We start from the raw sequence: 14,937 nt of genomic DNA, 5'->3' as shown, positions 1-14,937 counted from the left end.
TCATCTTGTATTTACTCTCCCTCCTCTTTTTAATAAACAGAGAATACAGCCTGAGCCCACTGTCACTTTGTATTGGACCTGTGTGGAGAAAAGGGCTCCTTTTGCCCTCCCTTTTTTCCTCCCCACATATTTGCATTGGCCTTCCCTAAGGATTTGCGTAGCTAAAATGTAAAGGTCATTTCTGCAGAAGAATTATGTGCAGTACATACAGAGCTATGGTGAAGAGCTTGGGATAAACATTTCCAGGCATAGACTGAGATTTCTCCAAATATATTTTTATTTTGTAAATATTTCCACAATTTAGCACCTGTCTCAACCAAGAAGAGTTTTTTGGCTCTGTCTTGATGTCTCCAACACATTTTAAGAAGTTTCAAATAATAGGCCTGTTTTACAAATGTGAGATCCTTCTAAGGCAAAGTTAAACAATTTGTTTGGGCTCCAAACAGTAGCAACAGGACCTGGATTAAGTTGCAGTAGTAATGACCTTAATTCTACACAATTATTTATTGTTACCTGTCCCTGTGTAATGTAACCTGAAGTCCTTCAGCATAAAGCAAAGGTGTTTTTACTGAAAAACTAAAGTTTGAGAAAACATCATGAATGCTCACTATAACCATCAGTAGTTATCATAGGCCTTTTTAATCTATAGCTTTTTTTGGCATTTAAGTTCTAGAAGGTGTTGGACAAAAGTATATTTGAGTTGTGTATGTTTCTAACAAGACATCAACAAGATTTTTCGTCATGGGAACTCTCAAATGTTTCACAGCAGCCAAACAGAATGCTATTCAAACTCAAAGCTGTTGTTGTGCAACTGTACCATTCTATCCAGTGGAGAATACAAATGGTTGTTGGAAAAAGCAATCCAAAGCTCTCTGGACTCACATAAGGATTTCTGTTGAGTTCAGTGAGGTTTGGGTGAGAATGCAGAAATAATCAATTGATAAAATATTTTATTTTACTCATAAGGAAGCAAGGACATTTTCTCCTTTTGAAGGAGGAGATCTGAGAGCTTGAGTTCAAACAGAAATCACTGTAGCAATATGAGAAAACTTGTACATGTGCTGAAGAAAGAAAATTTTCTCCTGGAAGTTCAAATAAATGTGGAATCTGCTGCAAAGATACAGAGTGATTATTGAAATAATGCAATATGCCCCCCAAGGCAGGCAAACAGAAACAAACCAAACCCTGTTGACACAAAATTAGCTACAAACTGTTTGAATTTACAACTATTTATCTGTGTTTCTTCTCAGATACATTTCTAAGCAATGTCTTAAAAAACTTATTCTCCAAAACCACATTAACCAGGATGTAAAAAATATGAAATGACAAATGCTTCTATTAACTGAATATGTTATAGCCATTGGCAAACCTGTTTGGTAATTATTTCTTTCAGAAAAGGTCATCCTGTATCATGTGTTTTATAATAAAGATGCTTATATAATACAATTAACCAAACCACTCAGATGACACCAGCTAAGTGAGGAACAGGATTTCTTATGGGTCAGTTATGGATTACTTCTGCATATTATACAAGACTGTTTATCACAAAATGCTTAAATGCTGTTGGGAACAAAGCCCAGCTCTCAGCACTCCCTGTCCCACTTGAGCATAGGGCTAAATAGCCATCCTTTCTCCTTTCCTTTCCTTTCCTTTCCTTTCCTTTCCTTTCCTTTCCTTTCCTTTCCTTTCCTTTCCTTTCCTTTCCTTTCCTTTCCTTTCCTTTCCTTTCCTTTCCTTTCCTTTCCTTTCCTTTCCTTTCCTTTCCTTTCCCTTTCCCTTTCCCTTTCCCTTTCCCTTTCCCTTTCCCTTTCCCTTTCCCTTTCCCTTTCCCTTTCCCTTTCCCTTTCCCTTTCCCTTTCCCTTTCCCTTTCCCTTTCCCTTTCCCTTTCCCTTTCCCTTTCCCTTTCCCTTTCCTCCTTTTTTCCACAAAAAATGGTCCTTCAAACCTAAATGAAAACCTTGTATCTGGAGCATTCATATGGCAGATTGAGACCCCTAGAGCTCTGATTTCAGAGTATCTGTGATCCTTTACACCAGACAAGATTGTACAAACAGTGAATAGTGTTACCTCTGGCTGCATCTTAAAGGATGGTGTTAAAATTGTGCTTGCTTCTTAAATACAATTAATATAGTTATAGGGCTTGTGAAAGAAGTTAGGAGCTTCTGTCCTTTAGATTTCAGACATCCTAAAGGACTGAACTCTGCAACTATCTAATCTAAACTTGCTTGCTTGTCTACTGAAAAAAGCCAGAATGTCTTCACATAGGGATTTGAGTGCCAAAAAATAGGTCTCCTTCATAATTTTTGTAGTAACTTGTGAGTGACAATCTCAAACATTCTGCAAACATTAATCCCACAGCATTCAGGCAACTAACATACATTTTTCTCAACTCACAACAAAGAAACAAAGAAATGCAGAAATGTAATGCCTGGAAAGCAAAATTCATCAGTTGTCTGAGTGGCATTCTGCCTTGGGGCACCATGTATCTAAAATATGCACATATTTTTTGTACTTTATCAATTAATTTAGACTGTATCCATTCTAATTAGATTCATAGATAAGACTGGATAGTGAGTTTCTAGTTTTCCACTTTCTGAATTTACCCTTTGGCTCAGTGACTGGCTTCCATTTTATGTCTCTGGAGAGTGTAATGCACTGCCTGAATATCTATGTTGGTTTATGTTCAAGGCACTTATCTGCTTCCATTAGCCATGCTGAAATTTAAAATTAACACAAGAAACTACTCCAGAAAAATACTCTGATCCAGATTTTTATCTCAGCTACATTGCTATAAATTCAGTGATTAAAATTCTAATGAAATTATCTTTTCTTATAAAATGTTGGCCATTTTAACAGCAGGCAGTAAAAAGCTGATATAGTTCAGGTTTTATCATAGTTCTCCCTTTTGCCAAAATAGATTTAATTGAGGAAAGATGGAAAAAATATTAAGGGAAAGTAAGGGCCTGAAACTCTGTTTTTGTAAGAAATAATCTTTTATAGAGGTAGAGTTGCAGGATTTGTAATTAGAATTGGCTGAAGAGTTATTCAAACTGTCATGGAAGCTGTAGGATGGTTATTTAGACTTAAAATTGACAGATGAATAAGTAAGAGTAACAAAACCACATTGACAGAAAGTAAATTAGTTTGAAGGGGCTTTTACTGTATGAATTATGTGAGACACTTGGTGTCCCAGCTGGTGCCATGTATTCAACAAACTGAGTGTTTTCTTCCATTTGTTGCCCATCACATTTATTCACCTTAACCTTTGTTTAACATTCTGTGCATATTTTGTTCATTTAACTCAAACATTGCTGGGCAAAGGTAGTAATTGTTGAATTCTGCTCCTTCTGCACTTATTTTTTATAACTGTTTTTGTTCATTTTAGGGAATGAAAGATCAGGATATTTAAATATTGAAACAAAGAAATGTGTGCCAAGTGAGCCTGTAAAGTCATCACTGATAGAAGTGTTCAAACAAAAAAGCATTGCCAGTAATAAGGTGACCCTAAACTTTAAAAACATTTAGCAAATGTGCTTTAGCCTTCTAGTGTAATATTTTCTTGTGAAATTCCTGAACCTTTTTAGCAGCCTCCCCAGTTCATACCCCACATACTTTGAATATTCCTATAGAAATCCATATGCCTTAGGATTTAGCCAGTGCCCTCTCCAAAATGGCTCCTGGAGGCTTTATTATGACCTGCCACGAGGCTCCTGTTAATAAATCCCTTGGGGTGAGTTAGAGTGAAATATTACTGAATGTTCAGTGTAAATAACACAGACTTATTTTAAAACAATTTAATTTCAGCAGAAAGGAAGCATATGGCTATTTTGGTTCTTTTCTATAAAAGTATACAAATGTCACAAAGAAAACATATAAGGAAAAGAGGGAAGGAAGGAAGGAAGGAAGGAAGGAAGGAAGGAAGGAAGGAAGGAAGGAAGGAAGGAAGGAAGGAAGGAAGGAAGGAAGGAAGGAAGGAAGGAAGGAAGGAAGGAAGGAAGGAAGGAAGGAAGGAAGGAAGGAAAAGAAAGAAAGAAAGAAAGAAAGAAAGAAAGAAAGAAAGAAAGAAAGAAAGAAAGAAAGAAAGAAAGAAAGAAAGAAAGAAAGAAAGAAAGAAAGAAAAAGAAAGAAGGTTGGTTTAGAATAGACAGTGGAGAGACATAACCACCTGTGGATCCAGTGACAAGGTTTGACTGTTGTAGTTTTGATGTCTATGGTCAAACTAATGTTTACAGTTTTGTTCCATTGAGGCTGGGGGCCCACAAAACAAAAAGTTCAACATGTTATGTACCTTCAGGTTAACAGAGGAGCACCCAGATCCCTTCCAGGGAGAGGATTCTTTGTGTCTGGTGCAACATTATGGAACACACAGTTTTCTGATGAAAAGTTCCCAAAAAGAGTCAGGGGGTGTCTGGAGTCCTTGGTAGTCCCCAGTCCTCTCTAGGAATATCACCACTGTTTGACCCAGCTTCTGCACTTGTGCTGTATGTGGTGTGGTCACCACAGAACAGGAAAATCAGCTCCAGAGAGGGACTGCCCTACCTTTGTATGGTCCCACATTTCCAGGAATGTTCTGTTCTGTCTGCAGAACGAAGGAGAGTGCTTACCTCCCAAGATGTAAAAGCCTCACCAGGAGGCTTTTCTCCTACCAGACAGATTTTGTTTCATACAAGAGTGAAGGGAATGGAGAAATTCACTCATACCATTAATTCTCCAGGCCAGGAGACCTACTGAAAATGACAGCAACCTCAATGCTGAAATAATAATATTGATGTAAACACAGTAGTCTTAGGACACATGGATTTAAAAGAGGATCAGAGCACAGGAAGAGGTATCGTCCATTATTTATCAGCATCTTCATCACTGGATGATGGACAGCTCTTTGGATTGTGTCTGCTGTTACTTCATGTCACACCTGATGAAACTGACTCTGAACCTGAAAGAAATGGATCACACTCTGGGGTTTAGCATTACAGAAGTGCAGTAAGACAGCTAAATCTTCACAAAGGGAACTTGATTCATTTTCAGAGTCATGTGTAGATCAGACTTAATTACTAATTATATTGTGTTATAATAAACCAATGATCATGTTTCAATATATTTGAAAAATTAGTGCTTTTTTTAGTAACATGAGGATTTTACTAGAAATCCTTTTATTAAACTAGTGATCAGTGCTAGGGAGGGGATTTTATCTGTAGTGCTTTTCATAGTTAACATGCTTTAGTACTGTGATTTACTGAGGTTATATTGCAAAATATATTTATGATTTTTATAATAATATTTATTTTAAATTCTAAATATTGTCCTAATTTCACTAGACAAGTAATCATAAGATGCAGCCTTTCAGAGTGACAAAATTAAATGCTTTTCATATACAAGGATTTTTAGATTGTGCCGTGCATAAAATACTGCATTTACAAGCTCAAACATATGGTTTTAATGAAGAGCAACGGCTCTGACAATTTCCTTTTCTAAGTAATAAAACTTTTCTGATTACAGGCTGAAGATGCCAAGGTAGACATTCTGTAATCTTAACAACGTGCACAGATGTACTTGAACACATGGTCATCAATGCATGTTTGTAAACTCACATGAGTATAATGTGAATCACACTTGAAACTATCCCACAGAATCTCTTCCAAAGTCTATTTAAATCTACAGAGTGATTCCTACTGATTTAGCATGTTGTGGTTGTGGTCCAACAGGGATGATTATGGATGTTTCCTTGCAGAAGGCAGGTTATCAACTTCTGTAAAAATTGGTGAAATCTTCTCATGGCAAAACTCCCAGTGGCTTTATTGAGATCAGGATATTCCCTATGTACATTTAGACAATCAGCTTTACATGCTTTTTAATGACCAAGAAGAGATTCTGATAAATCTGGAAATTCCATTATGAATAATTTATCATCAGCTGCATAAAGTATCTCAGACAGTGCACTTCAGTGATATTCTTACATGTTATTGAGATATTTTAGGAAATTTACACTCATTCTTCATTCATCTATTTTATCCTCAGTCCCTGCTGGGTTCACAGACCAACTCTTCCCTATGCCTTTGCACATACAGGCTAGCTAATGTCAGTGCAGGTGCCATTAAAAATTGCATGATGGCTGGCATGCTTGCCTAAACAAGTAGGAATGTTGGTTCAAATCTCTCCTCTGCCCTTTGTGGCCTGAACTTGCATCTCCTATGTCCTAGGAAGCTGCCTGGACTCCAGTGAATGGGATTCCTGTCCTAATTTCCTAATTGCTATCAGATGTTGAAGTATTCACTGAAATGCTTCTGGGACTATAGATCTTCCTTTTCATGGCTGAGTACTCTAGAAGTATAGAATTGGAGATTTTTTTAGGCATTGGGTTATTTGTTCTGCATTTACTTTCTTTTTCCCCACTCCAAAATAATTATTAGCTATTCCAGGGAGGGCTCAGAAGGAGAGGTTTTCAGGACTTTTCTCACTCTGGCAGTTTGAGCACTCCTCCAGGAGACAAGGTTTAGTGCTCCTGACAGAGGAGAGCTGCAGAAGAAGCAGCCATTATCACTGCCAGATTGAACAAATTCAGGTACTAGCAGTGAACGGATGAAATCAAGTTGTCACTGAGGTTACTAAGAAATGAGAAGAAATCATGTTTTCTTTCATAATGAAAACAGTATGCATATTGAAAAGGAGGAACTTCAAGCTAATATTATTTCTCTTCCTAACTATTCTGCTCCTGCTTAATAATTTACCCTTTTTTTGTTTGGGGGTTTGTTTTGGTTTTTTTAATTGGTTTTTGGTTGTTGTTTTGAGTTTTGTTTGGTTGAGGACAAGGCCTTAGGGGTTTTCTTTTCTGTAAATTTTATCATCTGACATATTTTTTAAACAGAAACTTTTTACTTTCCTGCAGGTCCTGTTACCACCATATGACGATCCTGCGAATGGAGCTGCTAAAGATCCACCACCACCTTATGTGTCAGCATAAGTGAGAGTGCTGTGTCCCTGGGGAGGATAGCTTTACTTTACAGACATTGAAGCAATAGTTTCATAATTTCACTTCCAGGATATAACCTCCATGGATTACACCTTGCTGTTTTGCTGACATATTGAAACCTAAATTGTATGACTCATATTCTGTAGAGAGTTTTAATAATTTGCTGCAACTACAGTAGTGTTTCAGAAACTAGTGAACTAGTTTCAAAATAATTCTGGGTAGCATTAGGGTTACAGTAGTCACTGAATAGCTTTTTCCACCATGTCTGACATACAGTGCTAGAGAACATAGAACTTTGCATTCTCAGTCAGGTTCAGTGTAACTTAATTTTTTTAATTTGTAAAATTTCCAAAGCATTATAAATATGTTTCTCAGATGCCTACATTCAACTTCAGAATACAGACCAAGTCAAAAAAAGTGACATTCCAAATCATTCCTCTTCTGCAAGTATTTTTGAAGTTACTGTGCTATAAATGTCGATAATGATTGCAGGAAGAAGAATTAGTCTTATGCACTGTTCACATCAACCTGGCTAATGGAAAACATATTTAATTGGGAAGGATAAGTATAGGAAATGAGAATAGACAAAGCACTCCGTGGAACAAGCCAGAACCTGTGGTCCACATGGACTCAACTTTGTCCCAGCCTGAAACCATTCTAATGCTCAAAAAAAAGTTACCAAATTCTGATAACTTTCTTTTCCTGCCTACACACCTTTCTCCTCCCCACTAACTTCACAAATAGTGTTTGACATCACAAGATCCCTGCTTTAAAGTCTCATGATTAGGTGACAAAGCTGTGTCTTTCGCTCTCAACATGCAAATGTTTTCCCATCAGAATGTGCCTGTAAATATTGCAGTGTTCTGCTGAGTGTAAACTAAATTATGCAGATTCTAAGATACATGTTCCCAACCTGTGGGGAACTTAAGCATGTGATTTCCTTGAGCATCAGCAGATATGTTCTGTCTGTTTCTCGTGGGTCTCATCCATCCATGAATGCTTGTGTGAGGTATTTATTTCTTCTCTAGAGAAGTGCCTCCTGCATGTGTAACTTTTTTTTTTTAATGAAATTTCTACTTTTAATTGAAAAGGAACATGAAAAGGGAATATAGTGTGTGTCTCTACCTCTCCTTGTTTCCCTCTGCATTTGGGGTGATTGAACAGGCTGAAGCTGATCTGGTGCCATTGCACAGCACCCCAGGTGAAGGGCAGTGCAGAGCTGAGTCACAGTTTGGAGAGGCACCAGAAGACACCAAGGTGCCATCTCTCCTGTGGCTGGGCTGGCATGTGAGTCCACACCCTTCCTGAGGAGGACACCTGTTCTCATCCTTAGTGCATTGACTCCACTCTGCCGACTGAAGAAATGTGGAACTTCTCCTGACTTTTTCTGGAAAAGAGCTTTCCAGGGGAACACAGGACCAACAAATTCTTTTCACAGAGATTACAACTTGAGCTGTTCTTGCAGAGGCCAGGGAAGGAAAGGACAGACTCTTTCTGCCTGTCTCTTCCATACCCCTGGTAAAAGGCAGGTCCCCATCTACTTGTTGGAATTTTAGTTCATGGTTTATTTACTCTGAGATCAAGCTAAGCAATGCATTTGAATGAACCAATCCTGAAATCCATCCACTGATCTTTGTCACAGTCCTATTTTTTCCTTATGAAGAATGCCATCTACTCTCATTACAGATATCTTTGGGAATTAATCTGAATTTTGGGGTTCTGCTGGCCGGCTGGGCTTCTGAGCTTCATTTTCTTTCATTCTGGACAGATTTGTGAAGGATGTTAAGAAGTCATCTGTTTGAGAAAAACTGGTTGTAAATATGTCACATCTGTGTATACAAACTTCTCTACAATAAAAGGGATTCTTTCCTCAAGACTATGGAAATAATTTTTTATGGTCTTCCAAGCACAAACATACACAAATTCCTATCCAGTCAGTCTGTCATAGTAGAATTTTCTCTGTAGAGACTAAAAGATAATTTTTTAGTCCACTTACCAGTCAGTTCATCAGCTTTCCCATCATACTGTACAAATGAAGGAAAGGACAGTAAATTCTATAATTTATTGCATAATAAGACCAAAAGATAATTCAAGATTTTTGTTCATTGTCCAAAACTTCAGGCTTTTTTTCAGGTCTGATGAAGTGTGTAATACAAAACAGAGCTAAACTGAGCTACACTGAAAGCTGGGGCTTCTTTTTCTCCACACCATAATAGGAATAATGTGCTAATTCACATGAAATTTCTTAAGGCTTTAGCTTGTCTCACTAAAGAATCAAGACTTCATACACCCCATGCGTGCATAAATGTGAGTACAGTGTGTTCTGCCAGAACTCTTGGATTTAGTCCAGTTTGAGTTAAAGAGGGCAGGAAGGTTATGGTATCAAAACCCTGACATTCTTGCTCACAGAATAAATAGCTGGTTAGGAGGTAACAGATAATGTAATATAAGTTTAGCTCTGGTGTCATGTCAGAGGATCCCTATGAGAGATGGGTTCCATTGCTCCCAAATAAAAATGAGAATCTGTGGGTTTAGTGAAGAGAAACGAACTCCAGCTGAAGGGTTTTTGTCCTCAGATGTTGAATTTGTTCTCCGTTTCCATGTATAATTCTGGGGAATTTACACCACAGCTTTTCTGTAATTCATTTTTTAATAGCCATCTGTGAACAGAAAGCCCATTAAAAACCTGGCTTCTTAAGTTTCTGTGTTTTGGGAACTGCTTACTCCTAACAGTTTTTTCCAATATTCCTTGCATTTTTTCCTTTCTCACAGATATTAGGAGCATCTGCTTACTTAAATGCTGTGCTGGTTTTGTAACTGAAACTCTAATATAGTGGCCTTTTATTAATTTTTTTTAACTTAGGAGTGGAAAGAAAATACTTTGAGGAAATGTTGACATGAAACATCATAAATATAAGGCAAAAACCAGAAAACAGGAATCTAAACTTTAATAGTACCAGAAATGTAAGTAGATCTTTTGCTGAAATCTCTTCCTGTTTTTTTTTTTTAATGTGTGTTAGAAGGCATTGCAGGCTTCACAAATCCTACACATGCTAGAGAACAAATCCAGCTTTTCTCATATGTGCCTGATGCTTTTATTCCTGATTGAACAATGCAGAAATGCAGCTTTCCTTCACTCTACACTCATCCATGCATCATATTGGAGAAAGAAACAAGGAATTTGTAGTGGTGAACCAACAGTGTGGCACTCGTGCTTGTAAGTACATGAAGTTTTCGAAAACAATCACTCATGACCATCATTTTAGGTGTTAGCCTGTCTGTACTTCTTTTGGAAAACCTCTGGTTGGTAAAAGAATCCAGTCTTGGTATGTTAGCAAAGGCCACGTCAAATCAATATACAGCCAGATAAAATCTTGGCAAGGAAGCAGAGCAAGTGATAACCAGTCAACAAGTTCCAAACAAATTCCAAATTCTTTCAAATTAGGGCATTCCTCACCACTACTCTGTTGGCTAGCGACACCATGGACAGTTTTAAAAACTGTTGTTAATAACAAGTGTGCACACTGATGCTTGGAATGTGAAAAATGGAAGATTTGGCTATTGCTAGGGGCAGAAAGGAAGGAGGAGCAGGAACAGAAACAACATGGGAGGGCAACATTCATGTACATCACAGAAACAAGGTTCACTGCTGTATTGGTTGATTTATGTGCCCTTTCTCCTCTGCTATGGTCAGGAAGAAATATAATTGCTCATGCAACCTCTTATGTGAGCTGTTGGACCAAGCTTTGTTCCAGAATTCTATCACTGAAATGGTGATACCTTTGTCTTAATTTTTTAATGCAAGGACATCTACAGATTAATATTTCTAAACCAAAAGGAGTATTGGTTAAATGTGTGCCAAACTGTCTAGTCAGACAGAGGACTCCAAGCTGCTCCTCTGGAGCTAAGTTTTATCCTTAGAGACTTCTTAGATGTTCTCTCTCTAGAGGCTGCTCTCCTTAGATGCTGCTTCTCTGGAGCCAGGTGGTATCTTTCCCATTTACCCATCTCTATTAGCTGTAGAAACTGCAGTCAAATACCACAAAATAGCATTTCTTGCAAATTCACTGTGGAGATATTTCAACACTATCTCAGTTCCCAGCTCTGAGAAATCCAAAACAGCAGCTACAGCTATCTAAAGGGAGGCTTGGCTCTGATAAATCAGGATTAGTGTTCTTTCAGAGAAAGACTCTGGTATTTGTAAATGATGTCTCCACACCCATGGGTTTGACCCGGAATCATTCTGCACTGTGGCCAGTTTTTCAGCTGAATAGCTCAGCAGGGTGTGGAATACAGATCTGTGACCTTCTGCCTGCAGCCTGTGTCTACCTCCAGCAGAAGAGGATACTTCAGCATTGGGAGTGAAAGCCCCATTGTCACCCAGCCAGCAGATACAAAGCTATTTCAAAGCAAAAAGGCAGTTCTACAGCTCTACCCTGGACAATGAGCTACAACACTGGTTTATTTTAGTGAAAAGAACCTTTGTGAAATTGAATGCCGTAAATAATTTTCTTCTGAGAAATTACCTCTGTTTTAGCTGAATCCAGGATGCAGACTATTCAAATGTTTCAGACAGGAGAGTTTTTGGGAAATAATGAAATGTTTTCATTTGTAACCAAAGCTGGACCTAACTAATTAGTCTTAGTGGAGGACACAGGGTCACTTGGAAAGCTGAATAAACAGCAAGGAGATGAATCAGGCCTGCAGCAGGGCTGGCTACTTGGCTTACATGAGGAGCTTTGCTAGCCAGCAGAGACAAGAGAGCTGTGAAGCTACTCTGAGGGAGGAATCTGCAGCACTTCAGAGTCTCTGCAGGCATTTCAGAAGGCTCCTGTTTGCTCTTTGAGGTCAACATGACCAGAAATAGCAGGGATGAGCTTTTTAGCCCAGAACCAGCTCCATCACAATACCTATGTGCATGCTGGTAATAACTCTAACAGGCTTCTGTTTCATATAAACTTTCCCTAAGTGTGCAAATACTTCTGGTTTTTGAAGGGGTTGGGTTTGTTGGTTTATTTTTTTTTAAATGTAATATTGAATCTGTTTCTTTCTCCGAAAGTCCCCATTTCAGGACCCTTCATGACAGTAGAGGCAAGCATGAAATTAGAGGTCCAACATGAATAAGCTTGTAGCATCAAATCTTCTGATCCCCTTCAATGCCAGGATGGGCAAGGTGTCCTTCAAAATTCAGATACTATCCTAATAAGATGAGATATGTTCTACTTTATGGATGGAAGATATTTCAGCCTTCATTCTGTGCCAGAGGCAAGCACAAAACAGGTGTCCTCTCTTTTATGGAGAAAAGGTGTCTGGATAGGCAAGTACTTTTATAGTTTTATTTTGTGTATCATCAGTACACCAGTTTAATATCAACAGATAAAAAATAAATCAATGGGACACTCCGGGAGATGTATACTATTTATATGAATGTGGTCATTCTTGGCAATATTAGATACACTCACCTGGGGCAGCAAGGACACTGAAAGTAAAACAACAAAGGCAAGAGCTGGAAATTAGTTAGAAATATTTATCTTATGGTAATTTATAGAGCGTTCTGCCCATTAAATCATTAGAAAAATGGGATGAAGTTTTTTTTTCTCCTTTCATTGCATTAGAGCAGAGGATGAAATTAGCTTTATCAGCTTTAATTTCCTGCAATTGTGTGATCCTGCTGCTTTGCTTCTCATTAAAAAAACAGCTAAAGAAGTTAAAAAGGCTCTTAAAAACAGACTATTTGATCCACTAGTTTGGAGGGGGGATCTTTAAAGAAAAATTATCTCAGCTTATTTTTAATGCAAATCCTTTCCTTTTAAATGCATAGATATTTAGTCATGTTCATCTAGAACTGACTGGTTTCTGTTTCAAATGTCTGTTTTATTTTTAATTTTTTATCTTGTGAATTGTCAGCAAAAAAAAGCCCAAAGCACAACATAATATATCATTACCTTTTGGTTATTTATTCCTCTCTGCAGTTCAATTTTTCAGCCTGGATAAAAAGTTCTGGCATAGTAATTTGGACAAATAAGGTTCAAATAAAGGTAATGTATCATAACACTCAACAAACACTGTAAGCACTCCAGAGGCCTCCAGAGCCCCCAGTGAAAAAGAAAAGCTCAGAAAAATTCCTCTCTCAACTGTTGACTTGTTCTACAACCAAGCAACAGGACATGCTTGGTTCCATATTTGCCACTGTGCAGGTGTAGAGCAGCAGCATTTAGATGTGAGCTGCCTCATCTGTGGCTCTTGTACAAGAGGCTGCACCAGCAGCACAGTCCCAGCTGAGCTCAGACCAGTTCATTTGACATGACCAGCCTGAGGATGAGCTACAAGAATGCATGTCTAAGAAAAGAGGGAGATGGATGTTTGAGGAAACAAACAAACATCTCTCAAACAGCTTTGTCTCAGGGGTTCTGAAACCAAATAGTATCACAAGCTGGGAAAGTTTTAAGATGTGATCTCTGATTGCATTTGTGATGTCTCCATCCACCCAATACATATGTCTTTCTTGGCCATGAGCTAGGTCCATACTTAGCTCACATTCCTTCTGTTGGTTCATTTTTCAGCTATAAACCACCTCTGTGGCAATTCTACTCTGAAATGCAGACAGATTAGATCTACTTATTAGATTTCCATTGCCTCAAAAAAAACCCAAAAAACAAACAAACCAAAAAAAGAACAGGTTGGATGAGCACAACCTGATGTTGAGAAACTAATTCTGTATTTATCATCTGTTCATGTTTTGAAACATCTGTAATTCTTTTTTTCTTCAAATTTTTTTCTGAAGTGTTTAGTATTATTTGGATCAGAATAGAAGCTGAGAAGGCATTTGTACAAAGGATGATGGTCTGAGGTATTTATTGCTTTTCATTTTGGTATACCTGTGCTGGGATGGAAATTGTATCTTCTCCTTGATGTGAATATGTTTTAAGGTTCATGTCTCCCTTGGTCGTAGTTTCTGCAGCTCTTGCTTATTATCCTGCCTTTGTCTGTGTTGACTGTACTAAAATATTTATAGATAGCAAAGTGTTTAGCATTGCACAGACAGACAGAAGCAAGACAGATTTCTCAAGGACCTAGATAAAATTTTTGTTAGTTTCTATTGCAAACAAGAAAAATTGAGATCTTAGTAAAAAGTAGTGTGAAATAAATAAATAAATCTAAATGATTGTTAGTGCAATAAAAAGTCTATGGCTTCTGCCAGTGGAGGAATTTAGCTTCTTATTTATTGACGTGCAGGGTTTGATATAAGTAAGGTCATAATGTTGTTGTACTACTGTCTTTATTAGTCTACAGAGAAATCAAACCATAGTTTTTAAATCACTTAGGATTGGAAATGTAGAATGTATCTGTAATACATAGGTCATAGGGTTTAGAAACCACACTGTATTGCAATTAATCAAGCAGAATTTGCAATGCAAATTTGAATCTATCAGTGGAAGCATCAGTCTTAATTGTATAATTACAAGAGACACCCTTTCCTGGGTCCATTGCTTACTGAAATCAAACTGTCTCAGTTGACTCCTGAAGTGCCAGATCAGCAAGTGTTTGGTCTCTTAAAAAAAAAAAGAACACAAGTTCCTGCTAGTTACAGTGAGTTTAATTCTTAAAAATTATTTGAAAGATAAGGATATATGGATTGAGGCTAAATCTAATCTGTTTTCCTGAAAAAGTATGTAGATAATTTGCTCTATCTCATCATTGCTCTGAAAACATCTTCCTTTTGCTTCATTCTCAAATTCTGCTTTGGATGTGCAGTTCACTTTTTTCTTTGCTGTTTTGGACCATCTCTTCTATAGCTGTAGACCTTCTTGACACTTGCATGATTCTAATTTGTACACAGTACATTGTATCACCTCTAAAAGGAAATGAAGACAGATATTTTGCAATATTTACCGTTTTCTTACTTGAATCCTTTGCATTCAGCTGACATTTTCTATAATTCCAGGAGCATGCTTATGGTTAAAAACAA

The 14,937-nt window shown here is 37.6% G+C and overlaps 1 protein-coding gene across 1 annotated transcript in view; it reads left to right on the top strand.

Annotated features, from left to right (window-relative positions):
- The window catches only part of LAPTM4B (lysosomal protein transmembrane 4 beta), a 57,726-nt gene extending 48,884 nt beyond the window's left edge, over positions 1–8,842 (top strand). The window contains exon 7 of the mRNA XM_056484104.1: positions 6,885–8,842. Within this exon, the coding sequence (XP_056340079.1) occupies positions 6,885–6,959 (75 nt within the window). The 3' untranslated portion in view covers positions 6,960–8,842. The remainder of the gene's footprint in view (positions 1–6,884) is intronic.
- The last annotated feature ends 6,095 nt before the right edge of the window (positions 8,843–14,937 follow it).

Source organism: Oenanthe melanoleuca, chromosome 2, assembly GCF_029582105.1.
Source record: "Oenanthe melanoleuca isolate GR-GAL-2019-014 chromosome 2, OMel1.0, whole genome shotgun sequence".
In the NCBI taxonomy this organism is placed as follows: domain Eukaryota; kingdom Metazoa; phylum Chordata; class Aves; order Passeriformes; family Muscicapidae; genus Oenanthe; species Oenanthe melanoleuca.
This window is presented reverse-complemented; position numbering and strand designations above follow the sequence as displayed.